The sequence below is a fragment of the Triturus cristatus genome, chromosome 9 (assembly GCF_964204655.1).
Source record: "Triturus cristatus chromosome 9, aTriCri1.1, whole genome shotgun sequence".
In the NCBI taxonomy this organism is placed as follows: domain Eukaryota; kingdom Metazoa; phylum Chordata; class Amphibia; order Caudata; family Salamandridae; genus Triturus; species Triturus cristatus.
Genome location: NC_140592.1, coordinates 933552862 through 933579936, shown reverse-complemented (window position 1 = coordinate 933579936; position 27075 = coordinate 933552862). Strand labels below are relative to the sequence as shown.

At 45.7% G+C, this 27075-nt stretch overlaps 1 protein-coding gene across 4 annotated transcripts in view; it reads left to right on the top strand.

Moving 5' to 3' along the window:
* The first annotated feature begins 1974 nt into the window (after positions 1-1974).
* Positions 1975-27075, top strand: part of RIN3 (Ras and Rab interactor 3) — a 477167-nt gene continuing 452066 nt past the window's right edge. Inside the window, exon 1 of one of the 4 annotated variants that reach the window (XM_085626501.1) lies at positions 1975-2353. In XM_085626501.1, the coding sequence (XP_085482627.1) occupies positions 2316-2353 (38 nt within the window). In that variant the 5' untranslated portion in view covers positions 1975-2315. The remainder of the gene's footprint in view (positions 2354-27075) is intronic. The other 3 variants (XM_085626502.1, XM_085626503.1, XM_085626504.1) reach the window with 3 other exon arrangements.

Below are 27075 nucleotides of genomic sequence, written 5' to 3'. Positions count from 1 at the left end.
AAACTACGCCCTTAATTACATCGAACACCCCCTTTGGAAAGACCCCCCAGTTTTGTCATCCCACTTAAAGCCCTGGAAACAACACCATGCCACAGTCACCTCACGTCCAGGCACTGTGCATCATGCATGACTCATGACTTTAAAGGTTTCAGAGTGACTATGTGCAGGGGCATAGTGGACGCTGCCCCACCCCTAGCTTTAGGAACTACAGCGAGGGGTGAGTTCCTGATGGGTCTCTTCTGTCTGCAACTCTACAGACAAAGGCTCAGCTCACAATTAATGTGAAAAGGTGAGTCAGTAAGTAAGTGAAGGGATGGGTGGATGGCTGGATGGATTAGTGAAAGGATGAATGGATGAATGAAAGGGTGAATGGATGGATGATGAAAGAAAGAATGGGTGGATGGATGAGTGAGTGAGTGAAATGATGGATGGATGGATTTATGAATTGATAAGTGAAAGGGTGAATGGATGGACAGATGTGTGAAAGGGTGGATGTAAGGATGGATGAGTGAGTGAAAGAGAGGGTACATGGGCAAAAATTTGGATAGATGAGTGAAGGAGTGAAAGGGTGGATGGATCAGAGAAAAGATGGATTGATGATTGAAAGGATGGATGAGTAATAGGGTGAATGGATGGATTCATGAGTGGATGAGTAGATGGTTGGTTGGGTGGATGGACGAAGGATGGATGAGTAAGTGAAAGGGTTGATGGAGAGAGAAAGGGAGGATGGATGTGTGGATGACTGAAAGGGTGAAAGTGTGGAAGGATGAGTGACTGGGTGGATGGATGAGTAAGTGAAAAGGTGGCTGGATGGATGGGTGAAAGGGTAAATGGCTGGATGGATGAGTGAATGGATGATGGGTGGAAGAGTGGATGGATGAGTGTGTGGATAGATAGGGTGAAAGGGTGGATGGATGGATGAGTAAAAGGGTGGATGGAGGGATGGATGAGTGAAATGATGGATGGAAGAATGCATGATGGATAGGTTTGCAAATGGTTGAATATGTTTGGATCTGGATTAGCTGCATCTTATGCTTGCCACTTTACATCTCACAATGTCTATCAGAGCAGATCCTCCCGACCATTTCTCTCACCATACATGCCTGCTCAGGACCATGAATTGTAAACAAAATTTCAGACTGGACAACCCAGTGCTGTAACCATATATATAGCTTATTATCATATGAAATGCCACAAAAAGACCTGCACAGTTGATCAAAGCTGCGTGCATACTGAAAAACCGTGAAGTACACAATTGTTTCAACCTAATATAACCTTATTTTGACTAGTGCTAGTGCTTAAATGGTTGTCAATATACTTACTTACATACTATTGCGCAACCTCATCGGATGGGTCTGTAAAACTTACCTTTTGTCCAGAAGTTTTGTCCTGAATTTTGACCTCCTGTCCTGAATTTTTGTCCTGAATTTTGACCCTTTGTCCTGATTTTTACACTCACTGTCCTGAATTAGCACCCATGCCAGTTGGTCACCCTACTAAAATCTGGTCTTACCAGTGCCTAAACATAAAACGAGAGAGCACAATTTGCACTAATTTCCAAACGGGCAAAATGCTAAAAATGCACAATGTGGCCCGTTCATAAATCACACACTTATAAATTATAGCGTGTTTATGTTTTTTGTAGCTCATATAATTCAGAAAGTCATGTTTTGCTATTGTACTTAAAACATGTTTTATTAATTGATCGCTGCTCGTTCCGCCCTTTTCTTTGTTTTTCAGAAAACTCTGTATTTTCACATTAGTATTTTTATTCTGCCAACGTTGAGTAGGCAACAACTTGTGGCCCTCCTTTCACCGGGTAGAAATCATGCTTTCATAGTTCGGCTGCTACCCTCTCTCTGCAGACCCCCGATGCTTCTAGGAGAGTAAGAAAAAGTCCCGTAGAAAGTTTGACCGGGGAGAGAGAGGGGCTGGGTAGAGAGAGGGGCCGGGGAGAGAGAGGGGCTGGTCTTCAGGCTTCTTCGTGAGCCGTAGTCACTTCTCGCACAGGAAGTCGGCTACAGAAGTGAGAAAAGCCCTGAGCGCTGCACGCGCACACAACACTGCCCCTTGCAAGACGCGCTCTGTCCTCTGCGAGGGAGTCTCCCGGCGCGAGCCCCTGTGCCTGGGGGGTCCTGGGGTGTCCTAAAGTGGAAAGGGGGTTTGTGGAAACTTGTCCGCGAGGCTCTCCACTCACTGGATTGTACGAGTTCCTGAAGGGAGACCGGATGGGCTGTGGATTCCTCCAGGACTGTTCTTTCCGCTGAAGGAAGGCTGGTCTGATCTTCCCCCCGCAGCCCCGGCGAGCAGCAGCAATGGACTCGCCCAGCGAGGCAGAAGAGGGGCGCTGCAGGTAAGGCTTCACTTAACACCCCCCCCCCCCCCTTCCCGGATCTTGGTGGAGGCGCACAGCTGGCGACAGCCCGGCCCACCTTTGAACTGCCTGATTTGTGGAAGGTACAGAAACGCCGCGCTGCTGCGGAGTTCACCATCAAAGAAAGAACTCGTAGCCCAGCTGCATCGATCTGTCTTTACTGTAAACAGCTGAACCGCTCTGTGTCTACCTGTGATAGAAGGGCGGGCGCTACGAGCGTGGGACCTCTACAGACTTATGTGTAGAACTAGCAGCAACCTTATAAACTTAACTCGGAGGTAACTCCTAACCCAGGTGCTCGCGCCTCCCAGACGCACAGGCTGTTTTTGTGTTTTTAAAGACATGAAGTCATCTAATAGTCAGTTACCTGGCGGAGGATAATTACACCCCTATGTGTAAACATTGCTTAGTGAGTAGCTACTCACTTGGTGTGTCGTGTTTCTTGTCTATATCCGTAGGATGTGCGTTTTACCCCATCCTGTCTAGACAGCGCTCGGTTTGTACTCTGCGCACTATATGCTGAATTCACACCTTTCCCCATGTCCATTCTTTGGAACCTGAGACTTGCAGTCATGATTTTGTAACGGGATAAATTGGGACTACAAGTCCCAGAATGCACAGTAAAACCCGGACTGGATGAGCCACTCATGAAGGGAGCCGGGAAACGTGACTGGTCTGGTGTAGGCACTTTGTAGAAGGTGCTAAAGCGCGTTCTGCAGCGCCGGTCAAGGGGCGTCTCTGTATACTTTGCTTACGGGCGTTTCTCGGTGCGGTGTTTTCGCTGGTGCTCGTGGGTAGCTTTTTGTCTTTGAGGAGCTGGCCATGTGCATTGTTGTTGTGGCAGATCCGGTACAAATATTTAAGTGCATCCTGTTTGTACAGGCGGGGCAGGGGAATTGCCGTAGTGCACCTTGCTATACCTGGCCAGGTAGAGTTCTGTTCTTCTCTCTCCCCCTAACGGGGTCAGAGTGCCTGACACGAATCATATGCATGTATACAATAAGAGTGCTTGGGAATAACACAGAATCCGCACATTTTGTACAAAGTGAGAGAGGTGGGGGTTACCATCACTCCAACACCCAAAAACATAGTCGAGAGTGTATCCTTCTTACCGCATCAATCAACTGTGTTACTATTCTGTATCCACATTACGCGTATTTGGAACAGCCAGACACGATGAGTGCTATAACCGATACAATGTAGCTTCTGAAACGGATTCAGTGAATACAGTTTCTCACTCATCAGTGGCACCAGAGATGTTTGAAGGGTGGTTGAGGTGTTTCAAGAAAGCAGTCCCATATGTTGTGAAGACCTTTACCTGTGTAAAGAGTTTCATAATTTAGGCACTTGTCTTAAGGAAGCGCGAGAAGTGGAGGGTTCTTTCATGGAGTGCTGGACCAGGTGGCGTCAATTTTCCTGTTTTTCCGCCCCTCCCGAGCCCCGAAATTGGTCACTGATCCGTATATTGAAATAAGTTGATCTATAACCATCACACCCTTCACATAGATGATGGTGGGTAAAACCTGCTGAATTTTCCATGGAGGGGGTGAAATGCCAATAAATAAGTGTGCATGTGAACTTTGGTGCAAGGGCATTACTGTAATTTAATCCTGACAAAGTGATTGCATTCCTATTATTAATTTTTCAGACTGTAAGGTTTACAGTTTAAAAACTTGTTTTAGTTGGTAGAATAGCCCAATTGCTCATTTTGTTTATCTGGTACGAGCCCCAGGGACTTGCATGGCTGTCTACTTTGATCCCGGGAGACAGCTGATTGGGTTGAGTTATCCAGGTCTCAAACACAGCTTTGGGAAAACTTCCACAACTTGGACCAATGTAGTTCCTCTGTAAATGATGCTTGGAAGTTGGTTAATAGCAGTTCCAGCTGATTAAAACAACTGTAACGAGCATTAAGTGAGTTATGCGCTCGGTACCGAGTGCTACCTGTCAAGTGCTGGTGCAGTTTCTCGCATCTTTCTCATCTTGATAACCAGTACCAGGGTCCAGCTCCCTTCAAGTGTGAGGGACACATGTAGCATCAATACTTCAGTGAAGCCCACTGTCACTTCTAGGTGATCATCCGAGCTACTTCTGACTTAAGTAAGTCTAAAAACCTTGCTCGCCTGGAGAAAACTATTTGAGGCCTTTTGTAATTTTTCAAATATGCTTTTAGAAGAATGTTTTCAAACAAATTAACATTACCGAAAATATTAATATAAGTAACATTTATGCATACGCTTAGGTTGGTGGTCAAATATTGCTGATTCTTGAAGCCACTGCAGGTATATTTAGTGACTAAACTAAGTTTTTTTTGTGAACATTTGTTTTTAGGTGTGTTCCATGACACCTTATTGATTAGCCATGTGTCCACCTAACCCATTAAACAGTCTCCTACTGCTATGAACTGCAAAAGAACACTTTATAGACCCTTCCCTCTTCTATCCCTCCACTATACTTTCCAATCCAAATAAAAGACTGACATGTCCTCCGCTCAGGTTAATTTCATATTTCCTGATACTAATTCTGTATGGGTTCCGGAATAGCGTGCTATCCATCGAAAAGCGCTTCAACACCTCATCAGGGGTAGCAAGTGCTATATAAATGCAAACCCTCCCCTCTTCTATCCCTTCCAATCCAAATAACAAACTCACATGTCCACCGCTCAAAATATTTTAATTTCTCCCTATACTAATTCACACCTAATCTTTCTTAGGGCTCCGGAGCAGCATGCTACATGTCGAAAAAGTGCTTCGATGTGGCATCTGGGGTAGTAAGCGCTATAAAAATGCAATGACATTTTACCAAATCACATCTTTCATACGTTTTATTGTAGATAGATCCGATAAGTAGACTAACGGTTTGTCAGAGAAAAAGGGAGACAGGTACTCCGTTTGGATTTTTGTTTTTGTACCTATAGGCCTTGAGTTAAGTTTCTTAGGGCTTGCTCAGTCTTTCACTCCCCCCCCCCCCCCCCCCCAATGTTGAATTACAGTGAGCCCTTCACATTGTGTGAGATTAACGCCTGTTTACATTTATTCAAAGAAACAGATCTTTGTAATGAGCTATATGAAACCCTTTGCTATTAAAATTAAGTCTCTCAATGAACGACCATGCCTTTATATGTTGGCTGCACTGAGTTGATTCAAATAATGTTCTTCTAAACAACATATAGTTTTTTTTTTTTAATTTACCAGATAGAAAAAAATAATAGACCTACCTTATGGGCAACTAAAATTATTGGTGTGCTTCTTTTAAATGTTCATATATGTTTAAAAGATTTCAAAGCCAACTTCAGAAGCATTGAATCTTTGAGTTTGAAAACCTAAACTTTAATGTTGAGTTAGAATAAAAGAACGAGAAGATTGCACAGAATGTTTTTTTTATGTTTTGCAAGTTCGAGGGTTTAATTATAACAGAATTGTGTTGACGTTTGCTGAAAACATGCTTATACTGTTGGAAATGGACTCAGCACCAATTTGTGGTTGAAAAGGACACTGCCTCGTTCCCTACCACTCACTGTGACTCACAGTAGTGAAGTTCCTTTTTTTTAAAAGTTGCCTTGTACTGCTAAAGTTAGCTAGAAAGAGAAGCAATCTTGAATTTCAAGATTGAGGCATTCTCAGACTTTGATGCACTGTACAGTCTGCCCATGAAGGCTGTAAGGATGTCCAGGAAATCCATAAAGATTTGATATTGGACTATGCTGTGCCCTGGGGGCTGCGGAATGAATTCGGGGAAAAGGCACATTCCTTTGAGGGGCAGGATGCTGCTGAGTAGTTCTTTGAAAGAAACCGAATGCCCTGGCGCGGTCTCCGGGTATCACAGAGTGCTACCAGTTGATGACCTGGAGGCGCTGCCAATTTCCCAACGGGGGAATTTCATTCTGTATGCTGTTCTTTTCCTCCTTTATGTGCTGATGCTACAGATGTTTCTTATTTCCAAGTAAATTGGTAAAAACTGTAGGGCATTGTAATATCTGGTAGAGTTTCGCCCCACCCTATGTGGAAATTACTCTATTTGTCACTTGCTGTTTGTGTTAGTGTGAAATGGATGCTGGAGACTGTTAGTTTTTATTATTAATACAGGGGATAAAGAGAGTCCTAAATGGATGGAATGGTGGTCTTACAAAGATGAACAACTTTTACATGTGTTTGATGCTGAAGGAAGCTTTACTAATATCATGTGTTCCTGGCTCTAGTAGGAGGATTGGGTGTGGAGTTTGGGCACTGGAGGGAAGGATTTGGTCATCTGGGGTATGGTGTGGTTTGCTAAATTGTATTAGTTCAACTTGAAATATTTGGAGCATGAGAGAGCAAAACACGTGGAGCCTGGTCCCGAGTGGGTGGTGAATTCCTGTTTGCGCAGTCAGTGGTTGAAATGTCAAGCTTCCTGGCTAACACCTCTCACTACAACTTTCCCTTGATACATTTTGGCAGTTCAAACATAGTGAAATTTAGCTTGGGAGAACCGTGAAATTCATTCAGATATATGCGAAATCTGATGCAAAAAACATAAATGTTTGCATCTAATTACCTATTTTCCAGAGGAGATCTCTGAATATGAGGTATTGGCTGCACCCAGTAAATAATTTGCCCTTTTCCAGCCCACTTGTACTCGGGGCCTAAGGTCGGTACAACCTGCCTCCTGATATGGACCATCAGTCTTTAAGTAATGGCAGATGGTTTGTCCCAGCAGCCTGGCAGGCTCACTGAACAGCAGAACGGTGGTAGTGAGAGGAGGACCCCTGCATACAGTGACTAAATGGTTATGTATTACTGAAGCATAGGCCATCTGCACAATTGTGCACAAGGTCGCCTGCAGGAAGCTTTAAATAGGTCCTGATTATCTCACACAATGGCGATAGATCCAATGATCCTATTTAACACCACATCGCTTATGGAAGGCTGGCACTTGGGGCTCTCCCACTTGCCCCAAGTACCACGACCCAAGGGTTGATTTCTTCATGCCCGGTGATTCAGCCCTATTGGTCTACCATTCTCGGTGCCCTCTCATCGTTGGTGGGGGTTCTCATCGAGTTGAATCCACCCATTCCACTGTTGGGTATCATAGAGGACGTTGGAGCACCCATGGGGGATAGATCTTTAATAGGTCTTGGCACACTCATAGCAAAACACGACATAGACTACAACTGGACCTCCCCCACACCCCTGCTGTGACGGCCCGGACACGAGGCATTGAATGGTGTGCCGAGGAAGCAACGTATGAGGGGAGGGTCTGCCCTCAGAAGTACATGGAAATGGCCAGACTATTATGGTCTGGTTGGTTAACATAATGCATAGGTGCCACATTGCTTATCGTGGGATTGTTGAGGTCACGAGGCTATGAGGGTCTGTTTTCACACTGGATTATTGCATATCTGTTTGTGAACTGAGCAGAATCATTGCTTGTGATAGCCTATTTTTGAAAACAACAAAATCTTTCTATTAAAAGAAAAAAAGGGTCCTGTTTAAAATGTATAACCAGAGAGACACTGGTGACAGTCTAGAGCTCGCAGAGCCATCTCTTCTGCTCCCTATGGAGCAATAACTGCAGCCGCGGCCCATGCAGGTAAGAACGGTGGGCGGGAGGGGGGGGGGGGGGGGGGAGGGAGACTTCAAGAGACGACCACGAGGGAAAATCAATTCTTAAATTTTCCCCCCGTGGTCATCTCTCGAAATTCCCCCCACAACCCCCCCCCCTCCCCCCCCAGCCCCACCGCCTCACCTCTCTTACCTGCACGGGTCGCGGCTGCAAAACTGGCGTTTGAATCCATGTGATCTTTTTCAGTCCCTTTTTTATTTCAGCAGGATTACTTCGAGTGGGACTTTATAGTGTCACCTTTTTGTCTTATTGTATTCGCTTCACTCGTTACCCTTATTACATGGATGGAGCCATTTTATCACTCTGTACTGCTTTAAAGGGCTGATTAGTTTCTTCATCTTATTGCATGATAACACTCAGATCTATTATATATTCCTCGAGGCAACATGGGCGATGTATGTACGGAACTCGCTGAGTTTCCCAAGGAATTCATTTGGTCCTTATTGTTCATTCTTCATATCTGGTAGATGGAAAATTATTTATAATTAATATGAATGTCCCCCCAAACAGCTGCTTTGCATGTATTAATATGTGCCACTAGATACCTGAAGAAAGTAATTCTGCACCAATCTTACTTTCTAAACATATACGAAGGCATCCTCTTAGCTCACCAGGCGATTCTAGGGCCTGTTTATATGTCCCTAAATTCCTCGGCCTGCAGGAGTAGTGCAGGCGTCAAGTGCATCGCTTCCAGTTCAAACAATTAGTCCACAGGCTATAAGTCCTGGAATACTGTTCAGGGAGTGGCCCTGTGCTTGTCAATCACAGTGTCGGATCACATTTTGAATTCTTATTCATAAAATACTAATTGTTCATTAACAGATCGCTGTAATTGAAAAGCGTGTACATGCATCTGTGCGTTTTTGTTTAGCATCCACTTACCCACCAAGTCATCAGTTCATCCACCCTTGTACTCACACATGTCCTCACAGGCACTCATAGTTATTCTTATATCTGAACATTCATGCACCCCTCCACACACAAGTACCCGCAGCTATTCATCCATCCAACCTGCCTAGGTACATTTCCATTTACCATTAGCCAACCATCAGTCTCTCTAGCACGTATTTATCCATCCAGCAACACTTGCATCCATCCTGCTATGGAATGGCACCCATCCTTGTAGCCACCCACCTTAGTATCCACCCAGTGTCTAACTTATGAAAGGATAAGTGCCGGTGGCCAAGGTTCTGCTCAGGAGCCCGCCGCCGGTGCAACTGAATGTGGGTGTGTTGAGTTCCAATGCTGCATAGTCCTAAATTCACTTCATGCCTCTTTAATCCACCACCAGACACTTCATGTTCTTTATCTCACTATTGTAGGTTTCTGTTTTCTCCCTTTCGACGGTTTCTTTGTCTTCTCTTCATCCGTCTTTCCATTTTGTGTGCTTTTGCTCCCGTAAAAATAAGTGCCAGTCCTCAAAAATGAGTCGCGGTTGCCCCCTCTGGCAACCACCGGCTCAATTTAAGCACTGTATCCTCCTGTGGTTTCACTGTATACAAATACACAGCTCTGAATACATCATCCACCCAATGTGCACAGTGTCTACATGTGCCCACATCTGTGTTGTTTCGGCACATGTGTACCTGCATGAATAAAAAGTTTTGCATTGTCTGTGTACATAAGACTTGTGTCTGTGGGTTTATTCTTGTACATCCAATAATATAACTTAAGAACATACACCCATTGCAACAAGGAATAAATATTCTATAAAGAGCGCCAGGTGTATTGTCTTTGCCAATGATAGTTGCAGATTTCTTAGGTTTTTTGTGCAGATTTTACCTTGTTTGTTCGAACAAAATCTGAAGATATTCTCTCAGAGTTTCAAATATTTTGCGGGGATTAGCCTATCTCTATCAGTTACCTGGTCCCAGATTGATATGGAATTTAAACCCTCATATGCCAGCAGTGGGGTGCAGTAGAAACCATTTGTATTTAGTCAACTGGAATTTGGAATCGGAGAAGGAACTCTTCTGTGGATCTGTGCCAAGGCTTGACATGGACATTTCGAAGCGCGAGTCTTAGCTACCCACAGTATCCGTATGCCACTGAGAAGCATTGGTCGTCTCCCAATGCAGCACTATTGAGAATTAATATGACCAATTTCCTTGCAACTTCAAGAACTGTAGGTACCAGTACCCGCCCCTTGACAGCACTGATCTGCGCCATGGGATCCTGGAGATGCGCATGGCGCTGGCCGGTACTGAGTACCCGCACTTCTTTAATTTGAAAGAAAGAGTGCTTGCACTTCTCAGTTGTGCAGCAATATATTTAATGGGCGAGCACCTGCACTTCTCAGCACTGCTGCAATACATTTAATGGGCAAGCACCTGCACTTCTCAGCACTGCTGCAATACATTTAATGGGCGAGCACCTGCACTTCTCAGCACTGCTGCAATACATTTAGTGGGCGAGCACCTGCACTTCTCAACACTGCTGCAATACATTTAATGGGCGAGCACCTGCACTTCTCAGCACTGCTGCAATACATTTAATGGGAGCGCACCAGCACTTCTCAGCACTGCTGCAATACATTTAATGGGCGAGCACCTGCACTTCTCAGCACTGCTGCAATACATGTAATGGGAGCACACCTGCACTTCTCAGCACTGCTGCAATACATTTAATGGGCGAGCACCTGCACTCCTATATTTCCATTGAAAGCACAGGATATGTGCCTGACTCTCTCACTCGCTTTTATTTTCTTAAGTACTGCATGCCACAATGCTTTAGCCTCAGAGACCATAAGACATGGATGTAAAGTGTGACGATGCAGGCAAACAGACAAATCTTTTAGAAGATGTATTTTCTACATAAAGGAGCCCGTGACTAGCTGGAGTCTTTCCTCGTGGATGTCCAGAGTCACAGGGCCGGCTTTAGCGCTGGTGGCGCCCTGTGCAATAATCATTTTTGGCGTCCCACACCCCATGACGGCCTCCTTGGATTCTCTCACTACCACCGGGCAAAAGTGCCCCTCCCCTCTACAGTCAGGGCCGGCTTTAGTGCTGGTGGCGCCCTGTGCGACAATGTTTGTTGGCGTCCTCCCCCCAATGACCACCTCCACCACGGATTCTCTCACTAGCACCCTTTAACAGTGACTAAGTCTCCATAACCACACTCTCTCAGATGCATTGAATTAGTTATATAGCGCCACTCATACCAGTGTAGGGTGTCCGAGCACTTTGCATCACACACACATTACACAGAGACAATCAATCATAGGTGTGTAAATCAGTGTATAGGAAATGATACATAAACCAAAGGACTGAAAGTGTAGGAGTCACATGACATCCATACTGGTAGGCAGTATAGTGCTTGGTGTGGAGAAGCACAAACTCAGAGTCGAAAAAGAAACAGCATTGTTGGGAGTTTTCTTTAATAATAAGAATCGATTTCTAGCCAAATTAACCCTTTTTGCAACATTAATCAATGTTCTAATAATGTATACTTTGCCGTGTGTATGCAGCTCTAAGAGGAAAGTTAATAGCTCACTATTCTATATGAGGACTTAGTTATAAATTGCAAGTAACAAAAGGATGTCTCTTTTGAAAGCAGTAACCTGCTGATCTGTTTTACATCATACACACTCTGTAATCTACTTGGTACACGTTCTTTGCAGCAGGCACATTAACCCTCTGCACTAACTTCACCTAAGTCAAACCCGCAACTATACAAAATGCTGATCTCTCTCCAGGAAGATAATTAATCACACGAGTTATCTTGACATTTATGTGAGGCCTGGTAATTGCCGGGGAAAGAAACGCTGCAGCAGGTGCTTCAAAAGCATAATAAACTTTCAAACACGGCGCCCCCAGGAAGCCAGCACCCGGTGCGGTGGCACCGGTCGCACTGCCCTAAAGCAGGCCCTGTCTACAGTCATACCTTATTGCTAAACCCAGCGCCCCCTCCACAGGCCCGCGCCCAGTGCGGGCCGCACCAGTCGCACTGCCCTAAAGCCGGCCCTGCAGCGCGGACAAGGACCCAGTGACGAGAACTCTGCTGGCGCGAGGACTGTGAGTGAGTCAGAACAAAACAAGCATGGAGTGCGAGTCATAAACAATGAAAGGTGTGCGGAACATGCAGTGTTAATAAGTGTGTCGGTACACCCGCTTCATATCTAAGAATATGACCAGAAGGCAAAATCCAAAACACATCATCAAACTAAATAAATCAGACTCTGGGCTGAAATCGATAACATGCGAATATAGCGCTAAGAGGCCCTATCAGTGACGATACGTCGCTCTAAAAATGTTCCTGACATGAGGGCAAATATTTTTAGTTCTCACGGAGGTCTAATTTTACATGCAGCAGAGGACTGGAGGTAGTAATCATGTTTTGTCTTGTTTTTTCCTTTTTTTCGTTTTCAACCAAAAACACTCTTGTTACTTTCTCTTCTAATTGGCTGCACTTGTTCTTTGAAGTGTGCTCTTTCAGTCACTTAATATTCTCTAAATGCAATGAGAACCCTACTGCACCTCCTGTGCTCGTCTATCCTGGGACTTGTTATTTACAATAACACATCACTTTGAAACATCTGCTTCATCTTATGAGTGTGTAAGTCACTTTTGATCTTTTTTTCTATTTTTCAGCCATTTTTTGAAAGTTCTTGCAAGCTGTTTAAAAATGCCATGTAATTGATAAATCACTATCTTTTTCATGTCCTTTTGGTCGCCTGTGGTGCCCAATCCCATCAACCTCCCAGGCATCCTCCTCCCCTTGCATATTTTGACGTAAATCTGGGGCATAAAGAGAAATGGACTGGCGTGGCATAAATATTTCAGTCACTCACCTACATCATCCGCAACAATCAATCGGGGGTTTATAGAGCGCGCTACTCGCCTGTGAGGGTCTCAAGGCGCTGGGGTGGGGGGAGGGGGGGTAGGCAAGTCCGGCTCAGTCGAAGAGCCTTCCTGAAGATGTGCAGGTTCGGGGAGCGTCTGATGCTGACTGGGAGCTCGTTCCAGGTCTTGGCTGCGATTTAGGACAAAGCTCTTCCTCCTGCGATGCGGGGGGTCTCTTTTGGGTGCGTGGAAACAGACCCTATCGTTGAGGTATTTGGGTCCGATGTTGCGGAGGGATTTGTAGGTGTGGGTGAGAAGCTTGAAGGTTATTCTCTTCTCGACGGGGAGCCAGTGTAGGTCTCGAAGTTATTGAGTCATGCGTTCCTGCCGAGGGGTCCCGAGGACGAGTCTGACCACGGCGTTCTGGATGGTTTGGAGCTTGTGTAGAAGGGTCCTTTTGATGCCGGCGTAGAGGGCGTTTCCGTAGTCCAGTCTGCTGGTTATTAGTGCGTGAGAGACAGTTATTCTGTGTTCGGGAGGATCTATTTGAAGATCTTTTGGAGGATGCGGAGGCAGTTGAAGCTGGTGGAGGAGACTGCGTTGATCTGGCGGGTCATGGTGAGGGAGGAGTGAAGGATGATGCAGAGGTTCCGAGCGTGGTCTGTCGGTGTGGGAGGACTCCCAAGGGTGGAGGGCCACCATGGGTCCTCCCAGGCAGAGCTTAAGGGTCCCAGTATGAGGACCTCTGTTTTCTATGTGTTGAGCTTCAGGCAGCTGTCCTTCATCCAGGCCGCGACGTCCCTCATTACAAATACATGGTAGAGTCCACATGGCCACTTGGTATGCCCCAGCATCCCGAAATGCCATTAAATAGGAGAACAAAAGTACTGGGGATAGGTTTAAAAAATATATATACATTTTCACTGCACATTGAATCTACACAGAGTGCTACATAACTGATCGTTTACTAGTAAAATAGAATACATCAACCTGCACAAACATGCCTGTAGGCAGGTTTAAATAGGTCGTGGTTGAAATGTATGTACAGAGAGACATTGGTGGCAAGTAAAACCTGTCAGCCCCATCTAGTCAGCTCATTTTGAAGTAATAGCTGTAATTTGTCCCCTTGTCACGAGGGTTATCATATTTATCCAACTGATGATTTTTCTGCAAGTAGGACTAAGCGTGCTGGGAATTGTAGTGCCAGTTTTATCATTATAGGCATGGTCTCAAAAATCACCTTTATGACTGCTACGCTCAGCCTTGTCGAAAACCACAGAGAATACCTGGTCCCCAGCTCTGTTTTAGCTTTTTTTGTGAATACTGATCTGTTTCTTCAGCCAGCTTTTTGAATTGTGTTAATAATTTTGCCTCAAAAATTCAGACTTTCATGCAGTTCATTGCACTTACCATATTTTCTGTGATTGGGCTCATGATGTTCCTTCAACTGTGCCTCCCCACGACTCCCTAGTTGGTGGCTAGGGGCAGCTGCAGGTTTTTACTTTACCTCTAAGGTTGGGAAGCATCATCGCGGGATGATGGGCAGTCGTTACTTAGTAACTCTGTCCTTTCTCTTATTTTTCGTTCAACAGCATTAAGAATGCTGGGATCTGGAGACACTTACTTTTAATCAGCAAACTGAAGCTACATGCGTCAACTCGCAAAGGGTTGTTGGCTGTAAAGCAATCTAGCATTAGAGTCCCGCTCCTCGTACAGGGCAAGGAGAGGGTTGCGCTAATATATATTTGTATTAAGCTCCCATGGTGCCCTTTGCCACGCTGATCAAACAATCAGGGAATTGAAAGCGTGCTACTCACCAGTGAGGGTCTCAAGGTGCTTGGGTGGGGGGTGCAACTCTAAGTCAGCCGAAAAGCCAGGTCTTGAGGCTCATCCTGAAGGTGTGCAGAGATGGGGAGTGTCTGATGTTGACTGGGAGCTCGTTCCAGGCCTTGGCTGCGATGTAGAAGAAGGCTCTTCCACCTGCTCTGGTTCTGCAGATGCCCGGGGTTTCTGCTAGGGTGAGGTTGGCAGAGCGGAGGTTTCTTTTGGGTACGTGAAAGGAGGCTCTTTCGTTGAGGTATTTAGGTCCGGTGTTGTGGAGGGATTTGTAGGCGTGGGTGAGTAGCTTGAAGGTTACTCTCTTCTCGACAGGGAGCCAGTGGAGATCTCCCAGGTGTTGTGTTGGGTGATGTGCTCATGTCGTGGGATGCCGAGGATGAGTCTGACCGCGGTGTTCTGGATGGTCTGGAGCTTGTGTAGCATGGATTTGTTGATTCCAGGGTAGAGGGCGTTTCCGTAGTCCAGTCTGCTTGTTATGAGTGCGTTGGTGATGATCTTTCTGGCTTCGGGGGGATCCACTTGAAGGTCTTGCAGAGGATGCGGAGGGTGTTGAAGCAGGTGGGGGCGACGGCATTAATCTGGTGGGTCATGGTGAGGGAGGAGTCAAGTATGATACCGAGGTTCTGGTTGTGGTCTGTGAGGCAGGGGGGGGTTGCCGAGGGCAGTGGGCCACCAAGTGTTGTCCTGGTGCGGCCCAAGATTGGGCTGAGTTCGTACACCTTATTGGCTAATTCAATCAATCAGTAATTTGTAAAGCATGACTACTCGCCCATGAGGGTCTCAAAGCGCTGGTGGTGGAGGGGTGGGGTCTGCAGTTCAATCGAAGAGACCGGTCTTGAGGTCCTTCCTAATTGAGAAAGTTTCTTTGCTGTAAAGGGGTCTCAATTTATAAATGTGACCTTACATTTCAAACCTGAGCACCAAGCATGCTGTGATTTGTGTTTTAAAAAAAAAATGTCTATCAGTAAGGGACTACAACGCCCAATATGCTATTGGCTGAAAAAACAGGACTGACTGAAAGTAACTGTCATAACATCCAGCTGTGTGAGAACTCTGACTCGTGGACCTGAGGCCTCCCTCGCAACGCGAGCTGAAAACTGACCTGAGTTACAATATCTTCATGAGCATTGAAGGGAGGATGTGTCGTGGCTTGAGTGGTTTCCTGTCCCCAGTGAAGGTCTATGCCGCATCTTTAACACAGTACAGTTGTAGGTGTGATCTGAATAAGCTTTAAGATGGTGAAGACACATAAAGGAAGCTTCAAGGTGTCCTCTGCCAGCTATCTTTAGCACATTCAACTCTGGTGTTTTTCTCTTTGCTTGCAGGTACTTGTAATTTTTTGTACAGAATGTAAGATTGCAAGTACCAGAATATTACAGGAAAACTGCATTAGCAAAGCCAACAAGTCTGAAGTTCCATGTGCTAATGCATGCAGTTTTAGCACAAAAATGAGACACAGGGTGGGAGCCAGCAGAGGCGGACCGAGAGGGCTATCCTTGTAAAAAAAAGTCCCTCCCTCATGGTTTTCAGGTCTCGCCTGACCCAGCGCTTGCGCTGGTCTGGCAAGACTTTAAGCAAGGGTTTAAAAAAATGCTACCCCCGGCCTACAGGTTGCAGTGCATGTGCGCGGACGCGTGCTTGAGCAGAGGCGCTACATGGCACGGCCGCGCGGCCAATGCACCACTCGCACTCAACACTCCCCCTGGGGCACAAGCAGGCATCCACTTCGGCCTGCTGCTCACAAGCGCGCGCACCACTCGTTTCTTTTGGCCAATGCTTAATTACCATCCTGTGTGACTACGTTCGTCCTTTCCTCTGCGCTGGACGCTTGTGAGAGAAGCTTTCTTTCCCAGCAGGCTGCAGAGGATTTGGTGTTTTGGGTGCGCCCAGATGCAACATGGCTTTTGGTCTGTGTAATCTACCTCTGCGCAAAGCTGCCGTGCTGTACCTCAACATATGTCTGCGCCTCCTTCACGTTTGAGTATAAACTCGCACGCGCGTTCAGTTTGCATGCGCCAATGTTTGTTGAGAGCTGACGAGGGAGCGTGTGGATGGGGCCCAGCGGAGGACACTTCCTGCACAGGCAGCAGTGGCTGCACCAGTGCTCTCCAGGGCTCTCTGTGCCGTAGTACTGTGCTGAGGGCCTGTTACCAGTGCCCACCAGGGAGGACTGCTCCGTGAGACTCTGATGGCTGCCAACACCGGTGCGCACACGTGTGGTCTACCAGCAAGTACTGTGATGTGCACTTACATGATTCCCACAGGAGAACACCCACAGGGGAGAGCTGCCGAGCAGCTGGCTCGTGCCCATCCTACAGTGTGCGCACCAGTGTCGGATCAGCCACCAGGCATGGGTGCTAGACAGGCACTGTTTGGGAACGGCCTCTTGTGTGCCCACTTCGGGTTACACCATTGTGCAGCTCGGATTTAGTATTGTGACACGTGTTACTCTGTCAGCGAGACCTCGCTCGAGGTATCCCTCTCTTTACGGTGTACCTATACTGGAGCTGAATTCATCTGCAGCACTCAGTGACCGTTCACTCGGAAACTTCTCGCACTTCCATATGGGTAGGGTGACCGGATTCACAAAAGAAACAAGCATTGGCATAACCAATAGTTCTCGCTTTTGGGACCAGTTCGTGAATCCCCTCCCCCCCCCCCTCCCATTCCCGCCTCGTCAGCTTCAGCGCACGCTTGTTCTCCTTTTGATCCCTATCTTTCCCTTTCCCTTTCTCAATCTCACCCTTTCCCTGCCTTTTACAACTGCGGCCGCACCACTGTGCCCGCCCCCATTCCCCCCTCCCACTCCCTCCTCGTCCGCTTCAGCACGCTCTTGTTCCAATATGCCACGGGAAACAAAGTGAAAGTAATCTCCGTTGGACGCAGACTCTTACACTGAAAAAGTAAATCAGAGAGTTTGTATGATGAGCCCTTTTCACTCTACGCTGTGCCTTTCTTTTAGCATGGTACAGGGAACAGCTGGTAGTCCACTGCAGATATTATGACGTGCAGTAATAACTGATGGACTTCCCAACCGTCATTTTATGGATAGCATCTACATAATGCCTACCGGGCAAAGCGAAAAAACGGCTCTGAAAATCTTAGCATTACACCTGTTTTCTTGTTGAATCGCTTGCAGAAATTGTCACTTGAAGCGTCACGCGGGAGGCAGGCCAATGTCTCCCAACAGCACACTGTAAATCTAGAAATATCACACATATGTACCCTGAAAACGTGTCAGTTATGACCTCATACACTCTCCCGGGCGATGCGACTAGCCGCCATGTGATGACAAGGCGGTCAGCCAGCCATACATTAAAGTAAACAAGCCCTCCTATTCATGGCAGACTGTTGTGGAGAAAGAATATTGGGCAGCACGTCTTTACAGTGTTACGGAAGTCGGCCGAACTGCGTGCATTTTATCCCAGCCATCTGGACAAGGGACACTCACTGCATTTATGAGGGTTGTAAACTACCACAGGAGTGAATGCAAATAACGACCCAAGAGAACACGGCTAGTGCGCAGGTAACTCAGTCTATTTTTTGTGTGTGCGGATTTATATAGCGTGAACTCGACCCGAAGGTATTGGAGCATTTTACACGAGCCCCAGTTACGTTACACAAGGACACATTCATTATTTGGTAGACGCAGGGAGATTAAGTGATTTGCCCAGAATCACAGGATGTTGAGCAGAGCGCACAGATCACGGCCCTCGCACCGAAGGGACTCGCTGTGTGCACTCAGATGCACACCGCTTGCACGCTTAACTTTCAACAACAATGCAAACATTTGCTCAAAATGACACTATGAACGGTACTGCTGGCTAACAAGTGAGGCTTGGCTGAAAATATATCCCACGACACACACACCGCCACTCAGCAGCGATGCAAAACATGTACTGCACTGCCCCCCCCAACCTGATGCTAAAGAACCCTTGTATTGCAAGCATATTTGGGTCACAGCCAGGGGAATCCCAGTGAAGTATTGCAGCTGGTTCACTTTACTTTTATTATCAAGGACACACAAGAGACGTCACACACACAAGCAAACCACACCCACAGATACATCTGGTATGAAGTCTGAACATTAGGAACTGCACGGATTAGAAGTGGGGGAATACCAGCATTTGAGCCAGAAACACGGGAGAGGCGGGTTGGTAGGGATTCTGCTCCACTCTGCATGGGTAACTGCTCATTACATCACTCCCGGCTGCAGCCCCCACGCGCAGCCTCTGTATTCTGCACTGTAGGCTGGGCATAACACTCGCCATTATCTTCATCCGCGCAGACCATCTTTACTCTGCTGTACACTGGGCAATCATCTGCCATTGTTACTCATCATAGTAGCACCACTACCAGCGGCCGGTATGGGAGTAGGGCAGTGCCCGCTGTTGTAAAGTGGATATGGTGCTACTATGTGCTAGTCCGCATAACCCCTCAACCCCCTAACTATTCTATTGGTGATTTACCAGCAACAATGGGAGCGATGACCCGTGTGGTGGCTTCACCAGACGGAGACCAGCAGCATCGGATTCAGGACAAACTCAGGGCCAATTGTTTTTTTGTTGTTTTATTTTTATATAGCATGAACTTGAGTGAAAGGTGTGTATTTATGTTGCATTGAGTAGAGTACATAACTACACTCCACATAATACCACTCAGTACCACATAATTACACATCACATAATTACACTGTATTCAGTAAAACATAAATACACTCCACATACCACTCAGTACTACATAATTGCACGCCAAGTAATTACTCTCTACTTAATGCAACATAAATACACTCCACACAATTCCAATCTGTGCCACATAATTACATTGTACTCAATGCAACATAAATACACACCTTTCACTCAAGTTCCTGCTATATAAAAATAAAACAACAAAAAAAAAATTTGCAATGCAATGGGTCTCACATTACTGAATCTTGGAGCTTCTAGTGTTGCATTATTATTAGCAATGCCAACAGCTCAAACTTTTATAATGCGAGACCTATTGCATTGCAAATGCTTGATAGTGAAAGCACTGGAGTGGAAGGGTAAGGCTACATCCAAACACCCAATAACATTAGGTGAGAGATTAATATTATTCCACTTGTCTGACCCTATGTATGACTGACCAAGTCTAAGGCAAATAGCTGAAAGAGGCTGGGCGAAGAGAGCCAGTAGATGAAAGGGGGAACTTAAAGCCTGCTCTATGCATATTGTTAGCAAAAAGTCTGTTGGACAGCTACACTGTCAAAATCTAGTCCTAACGAGGATTGGACAAGCCACTCTTTTTCATGCAGACTTAAAAACAACTTTAGATCTTAAAAACACTGCTGCAGCTTAGTTGACGTCTGCAGCATCAGTGTCTAAAAACAACTAAGTTATTACAGGTGCATGTCTCTATTTCATCAATTTCTCGCGGTTCTTCATTTGTGCTTTTAGCTCTCCCTACTTTGAGATTAGATGGAGATTGGTTACTTGAAGAAGAGCACACTTAAAAAGATCAGCAGCACCAGTAGCACTGTTAAAATTACTATATACAAATGCTTACCCCAGGCAAAATTCAGTCCATTAGGATAAGATGTATTAGTTCCTTTTGATCACAATATTAGGAATGAGTTTCTGAGTGCATGTCCAGTATTGGAACATTGGAATGTGGAGCACTCCATTGAATACAATGGAGTTCTCCGAGCTTCTACGGGTCGGTAAAAGCCGGCAAAGCAACATTCCAATGTTGTTTTACAAAGGCCTCTTGGAGCCCGAGAGGATTTAAACCCCCTCGGGCTCTGAGAGGCCTTTGTTTTATTTGTTAGAACATTCTGCCCTGTAGTGGCAGAATCTTCTAATAGCCTTATTGCCCTTCGTAGCTGGGCTATACTGGCTATTAAAGTCCCACTCCCTTGTTAAAGGCCCTCGCCTTCGGCTCAGGCCTTTAACGCTGGAGCGGGCCTTTAATAGCCAGTATAGCCCCCTACGGAGGGTTATAAGGCTATATTGGAACCTTGGAATGTTGGAAGTTCCATTGAAAACAATGGAGTGTTCCGGGCTTCTAATGGCCAGTAAAAGCCCGGAGCCAACTTTTGCTGTGAACAAAGGCCTCTTGGAGCCTGTGGGGATTTAAACCCCCTCCGCTCCGAGAGGCATTGATTCGACTAATTAGAACATTCTGCCCTCTAGGGGCGGAATGTTCTAATGGCATTAGAGCCCTCCGTAGCGGGCTCTACCGGCCATTAAAGGCATGTTCCCTTGTTAAAGACCCTCACCTTTGGCTGGGGCCTTTAATGGCCGGTAGAGCTCGCCACAGCAGGCTCTAATGCTATAACAGAGCACCCACCAGATACTTGTAGCCTTGGAGCTACTGAAAGAAACTGTGCTCAAATTACCTTGTATTTTACTTTAGCTTTGTAAATATAATTGTAGATACACTAACTATCCCCATAACTTTGGAATGTTGAAGGATTCAATGAAGATAATTAGTCGCTCTAGGCTTATAATGGCTGGTGTAAGCAAAGAGCTCCAACATTCCAAAGTTTGTCTTCATGTTTCTCCCTTTTGAATTTAGAATATTCATTCTAGCCTTAGGGGTGGACTGTTCTTATAGGCCTTATGCTTTGGGCTATACCCGTTGTCAAAGGCCTTCTCCCTTGTTCTAGGTCCTCACCTTCGGCTCGAGCCTGTAACTCAGTTTCAGAGCCTTTAACAGCAGGTATAGACCTTGGCTGAGAAGTATAAAGCTATATTGCATAGCAATGGGGAGTGCATGTGTGGAGGCGGCAGTGGTGCAGATTTTTGCCCTCATTACGAGTTGCTTGTGATCTCCAGTGGCCAGGAATCGGGAGTCATCGGGCCCATTGGGGTTAAGAGTAACGTGGTAAACGCAAGGGCTGGACTGTACCCCTCTCAGACATGTGCAAAAAGCATCTGAAATTTCCTGCCAAAATGCAGTTGAAAATAAAGACTAACCAGGGATATAAGATGCCCCAAATCTGGTCTCCCTGTTTGTTGCTCTTTTCTTCTTGGTTCCTCAGTGTGCAAGTCACAATTGTGTGGTTTTTCCAGCCCCCAGAGACTGGTTAAAGTAACTGCAGAGGTAGAATGAAGGACCCGGTTACAGGGGCCCTCTGAATGAGGTCATTTGTATCAACAAGACATGGAGTATTTTTTTAATTTTTATATATAGTGCGAACTCGGCCCAAAGATATCCTAGGTATCCGAGCGCTTTACATGAGCACCAGTTTCGTTACAGATGGGCACTTTCATTTTTATTAGGCACAAGGAGATTATGTGATATACCCAGAATCACAGGATGTTGGGCAGGGGCGGCTCCTCCGCTAAGGCGGAGGAGCGTCTCCCCACTGCTTTAAGGCAGTGCAGAGGAAAAAGAAAATGATAATAACAAAACGCATTGTTATCATTTTCTTTTTCCGTTCCTAGGTGCAAGGAGGGGCGGGGCTGGCCAGTGCAGGGACCAGGGGAGGAGTGGTTTGACCACTAAAAGTGAGCATGAATGTTTGACCGGCCATCTTGGACTGGCCACACATTCATGCAGACTTTGCATGTTCCCCACCAGGCTGCTTTACACAGCCTGAAGAGGATCAAGCACAGGCTTCCTGTCCCCGTCTAACCAATCACAATGCTGCATTGCAGTGTTGTCATTGGCTTAGGGAGCCTGGGAGCCCAGGTGCTTCCCCTGCGATGAGGAGAGGCTGTAGAGAGGCGTCGGCTGGCAGCGCAGGCAGCAGGTACGTTTTGTTTTATTTTTTGTTTATTTGTTTTATTTTCTAACCCCCTCCTCCCCCCCCCCGCCACCGTTCCCTACCAGCCGCCACTGATGTTGAGCACCCCTGCCGAGACTCGAACCCGGTTCCCCAGCTCTGAGGTTGATTCTCTAGCCGTTAGGCCACATCCTCTCCACCTGTATACGATGTGTGATTGTGAATACATTACTTAATCTGCACCACAGACCCATATCTGCCCACAAATTACAGGATAAATGCATGCTTAAAGAGCAAGATAATATCTGGACATTTATATTTACGTATGCAACGTATGAAAGTATAATTACTGTGAAGCTGTAGTAAGTGAAACAGCATAACTTTATTAACTGCACTCGCTATGTAGCTATATTGACAATTTAACGATAGTTATGCACCAGGCAACTATAGCAACTGAGCTATACAGCTTTAGTAAAGGCAAGTTTAGTAACTTTAACTACGCAATGTGACTATACTAACAAGGGTACTATGTAACTTGATTATGAAACTATATGGCTCATAGAGCTATAACTATTATAAAAGTTCTTAACTATATTAACAACATAACTCTGTAAATAACTTAAGTAATTTTGCTGTGTATCTGCACCAAGGGCCTGACTTAAAGATGGTAGCGCAGCTTTCTTGATGCCAGCATCGTAAAGACCCACCCTGCACAAACAACAAAGGTAGGACTTTTCTCCAATGGCAGTATCTATTCCTAGAGTGAGGGTGGGAAAACTCTGTGCCTATTCGATTAGCCCTGTGAAGTGCGGTGGAATTGAATGCCTACAAACGTGATACTAAAAATACCAGCCCAACGTGGGGGTACCCTTACAGGACCCACATTACAAGCAGCCAGCTCTGATTTGCTAAGAGTGTCTCCCAACATCCCAGGGACACATGCAGGACTGTTCATGACAGACCGACAGAGGTTCACATGCTGGTGGAAGCGTTGGAGGCTTCGACATCGGGTCCATCAGCTGCTCCAGCCCTCATAATGGGGCTGGGTAATGCAGTGGAAGGCAGACGAGACACCTAATTTTCATTTTTGGATTTCTTAATCAGCCCCCAACTGTCTGACTGTACTAACTGAGTATGTGACTGTAACACGCTGCAACTGCCGAGGACAGTGCTTAAATTATGCCAGTGGTTGCCGGCGCTGGGCACAGGCACGCGTTCTTTGCGGTCCATGACTTCATTTTCATCATCAGACTTTGATGGCCAGTAAGAGAGACCAAGGCAGAAAAGGGAGAAATATAAGAAAACAATGATGAAAGGTGAAGGAAGGGATGCAAAAGAACCTGCAAGAGGGCGATGAGAAGACCAAGACCGGGTGATGGAAGAAAGAGGCATGAGGTGGAATCAAGATGATGTAGCATTGGTATTCGGCAACCCGGCATTCGACAGTGTCAGCAGAGGGTTCCTAAGAAAAACTGTGGGCTCCTGCATTCATTTATTTATTTATTCATTTATTAATTTAGAACAGTTCAGCACTGCTGTGGACCAGGACAGGAGGCACATCTGCCTAAGACTTTGGCATCTAGTTCTACCCCTCTTTCCAGCACTCAACTACCCTGTTATTATCTGCATAGCTACATGTGGGATTATTTCATGAGAAGGGTGTTGTATCTTTGCTTGGAGGCCTGCCTTTAACAATCAGGCTCTCACATGTATGCTTGCCAGCAGAGCTCGCCCACTGACGGCTTCATGAAGTCGGGTTTGGTTTTGAAGGGGCAGTGCTCGGGTGTTCAGTAATTGATCATGGCTGCCAATGCTTCCCTCCCACATCTGAAACATCATTTCCAAGCCTCCTGAAGCAAACCGGAAGCAGCATGGCAAGCTCCGGAAGTGTAGGTTTAACATAGCTGACCCTTCAATCTGAAAGAAACCTGCAAGTGCAATATACATAAAGAGTGGCTTCAGAGGATTTGTTCAAGATATAGCTCATTCTTTCTTCTGAAACTCAATGGAGATGTATTCTGTCTCCTAATGCAAGAGGTAAACCAACAGTGAAGTTGTTAATATTCATGAAAAACTGCAGGAACCATAATAATGGAGTTGAAACGTGAATCGGTTGTATTTACACCTTTTCCTATCATAAATGAATGTCAACCAGTGTTTAAGTGCAGACATTGCAGTACTGGCTCCAAGTATGAAAGTGGAAGATCTCTGTGCTAACCAAGGCATCTAAGGTGAATTAGTTATAAACAGGTGAGCAACAGGAGTTGGCTTGGTCCTCAGGTCTCTATGGTGGTCTGTTCTAGATTCAGTGTCGGTATGAAAAATGTGATAGTTTCGACCCTGCAGTTGTAAGTGCATGAGTCTCACCCAGTCAAATCCTGCCTGGCAGTCAGTGATGGACTTCAGTGCAAGCATAGCTGTTATCCCTGTCAGATCCACTCCACAGCTACTCGTGGCCCCCAACAGTCCAGTTGTGCAACACCCGGACTGCATCAAAAGATGACCTGAAGATAAAGATGAAGGGGTTCTTGGACGCCAATCGGTGTCTAGCTGCAGAGACCTAGTGTGCCACTAAATTTATGCTGTGTTGTTGACCTCTGCTACTGTTGTCACTTGTTTGGCCTAACACACTGCTGCAGAAACTTTTTTTATGGTCTGACTTGACAGCGCGTCTGTCGCCAGACAAATATGTGGGCTTTGGATTCGCCAATATGTTGGGAGTCAATTGTACATGTTTTGGTTGGGCAGAAGTTGTGTGCTTCCACAAAAAAGTGCCTGCTCTCCGAACAGCTGTGAGCATTTTGTTTATTTAGCCAGCTGCCCGAGTGTGAGCCTTCATGCGATTGCAATACTATTAACGTGTCTCTGATACTAAGGAACACAACACAAACAAAGAGAAAACACACATTATGCAAAAGGAAAGAAAGTTGTTGATGGGCAAAAGACAACTCCTCAATCATCAAATTAATTAATAATGTCAATGGTTTGCAAGGAATAAGCAAGTTTGTCTGACCCACAGCTGTATGTACAGGTCTCATCAGAACTGACAATAATGGGACATCCTGCATGGAGTAAATTTCGTATAATTTGTGTTTGCTGTTCGTTTGTGTTGTGTTTCTTGGTCATTGGGGCATATTGTATTTATTTGTGTGCACACTAGATCTACCAATAACATTAATTGGGGCTCTAGGCTAACTAAGAACTAACTTCACGTGTGAAAAACATTAGAAACATCATTGCAATCTTTTCGTGTTCATTGGGATTATTTTTCGTCAGGTATGCGTGATTTGTTTATGCTAGTATTTAATTATTTGGTGAGTGTCTTTTGACAAGATTGTTTATATTAATTATAATCTCAAGTGAGCACAATATATTATTTTGAACTGTTGCCAGTGAGAACCTACTGTATCATATACGAATTATATACCCAGCTTCCCATGGGTTAGGAGGTTGCTCTTGTAGCTACAATCCTCAAATAGGTTAAATGCATTTCTGTTTCTGACTGTTTTAAGGATTGTTAAATGTGTATGCTGTTCAAGTAACGCTGTATTTGTTATACTTCCATGACCCAAAAGAATCCAAATAACAAGACCCCCTCCCCCCTGGAAACAGTCTGCTCTCAAGACCAGAACATCACCAAAGGCATTAGAAAATAAGGCACTTCCACCCTGTTCCTACCACCAACAGAGAGGCCTTTTTGCATCTTTTAGTACAGTGTTGTCTATCCATTGAAGCAGCAGTCTCTATGGTCTGGTCATTGCTGCCCAGTGATCACTGTCCTTCCCAGCTGCCTGTTTGGTGACCCCTTCCTCTTTCAGCACGTGTTTCACTGTTTTGCTTGAAGGTTAAATAGCACATGTGCTGTTACTCATGTGTTTAACATTTGGTGCCCAGAAAAATGCCTGAAGTCACTGGAAGCTTTTTTTCAAAAACACAATTGTAGTAATACATGTTTGTAGCCATGGCCAGTCATTTGCCCTTAGGGGTGAAGCAGCATAATAAAATGCCAAGCTTGACAACCAGAGCTACTCCTGGCTCTTTGCATGCTGGGAGTTTGCCCCCTGAATGATATTACTGTTTGCTAGCAAGCCAAGGACAGCTTGAAGGTGTCACGCGGGATATGAGGCATTTGACTGCTCGTTTGCATAGATTATAGTATTTGTTGAAGGGACTTTAAGGCCCCCTAGATTGTGATATCTATGGGTCCGTTACCAACAATACGCCTTTCAAAATCCAGGTATTCACTGTTCTTAAGCCACCGAAGTTAAATAACGAACTGTCTTTTTTAAATTTTTTTTTACAGCTGCACCATCTCAGTGGTGTCACAAACACATTTGAAATGGGCACTGCTTCCTAACAAGCATTGGCAAAGCTAACCGGTCATGCCTAGGCGGGAAGAATTGGCTTTTTCAATGTATTATAGCCATGTTGTACTGCATGCAGCAAGGCTAAAAGGTAGGAATAAAGCACTATGACGCAGCCGCATCATGGTGCTATTTCCTGGGGGTGTGCATAAGGGGCAAGCAACAGTGGGAGTAGGAGTGAGTGTTAACAGGATAAGCAATAACAGGGGGAAGGGTTGGGGGGTGGAAAAAGGCACTATCATGTGGTCACGTCATAGCACTTTTTTTCTGATAGGAAGGGGTGCGGGAAGCAGCAGGCAACATTGTGGCAAAGGGTCGGGGAATGGGGCAATCATCAAGAGGGGGCAGCGTGTCGGCTATGGGGCAAGCAATGACTTTGGAGGCAGCAGGGGCACGGGGCAAGCAAAA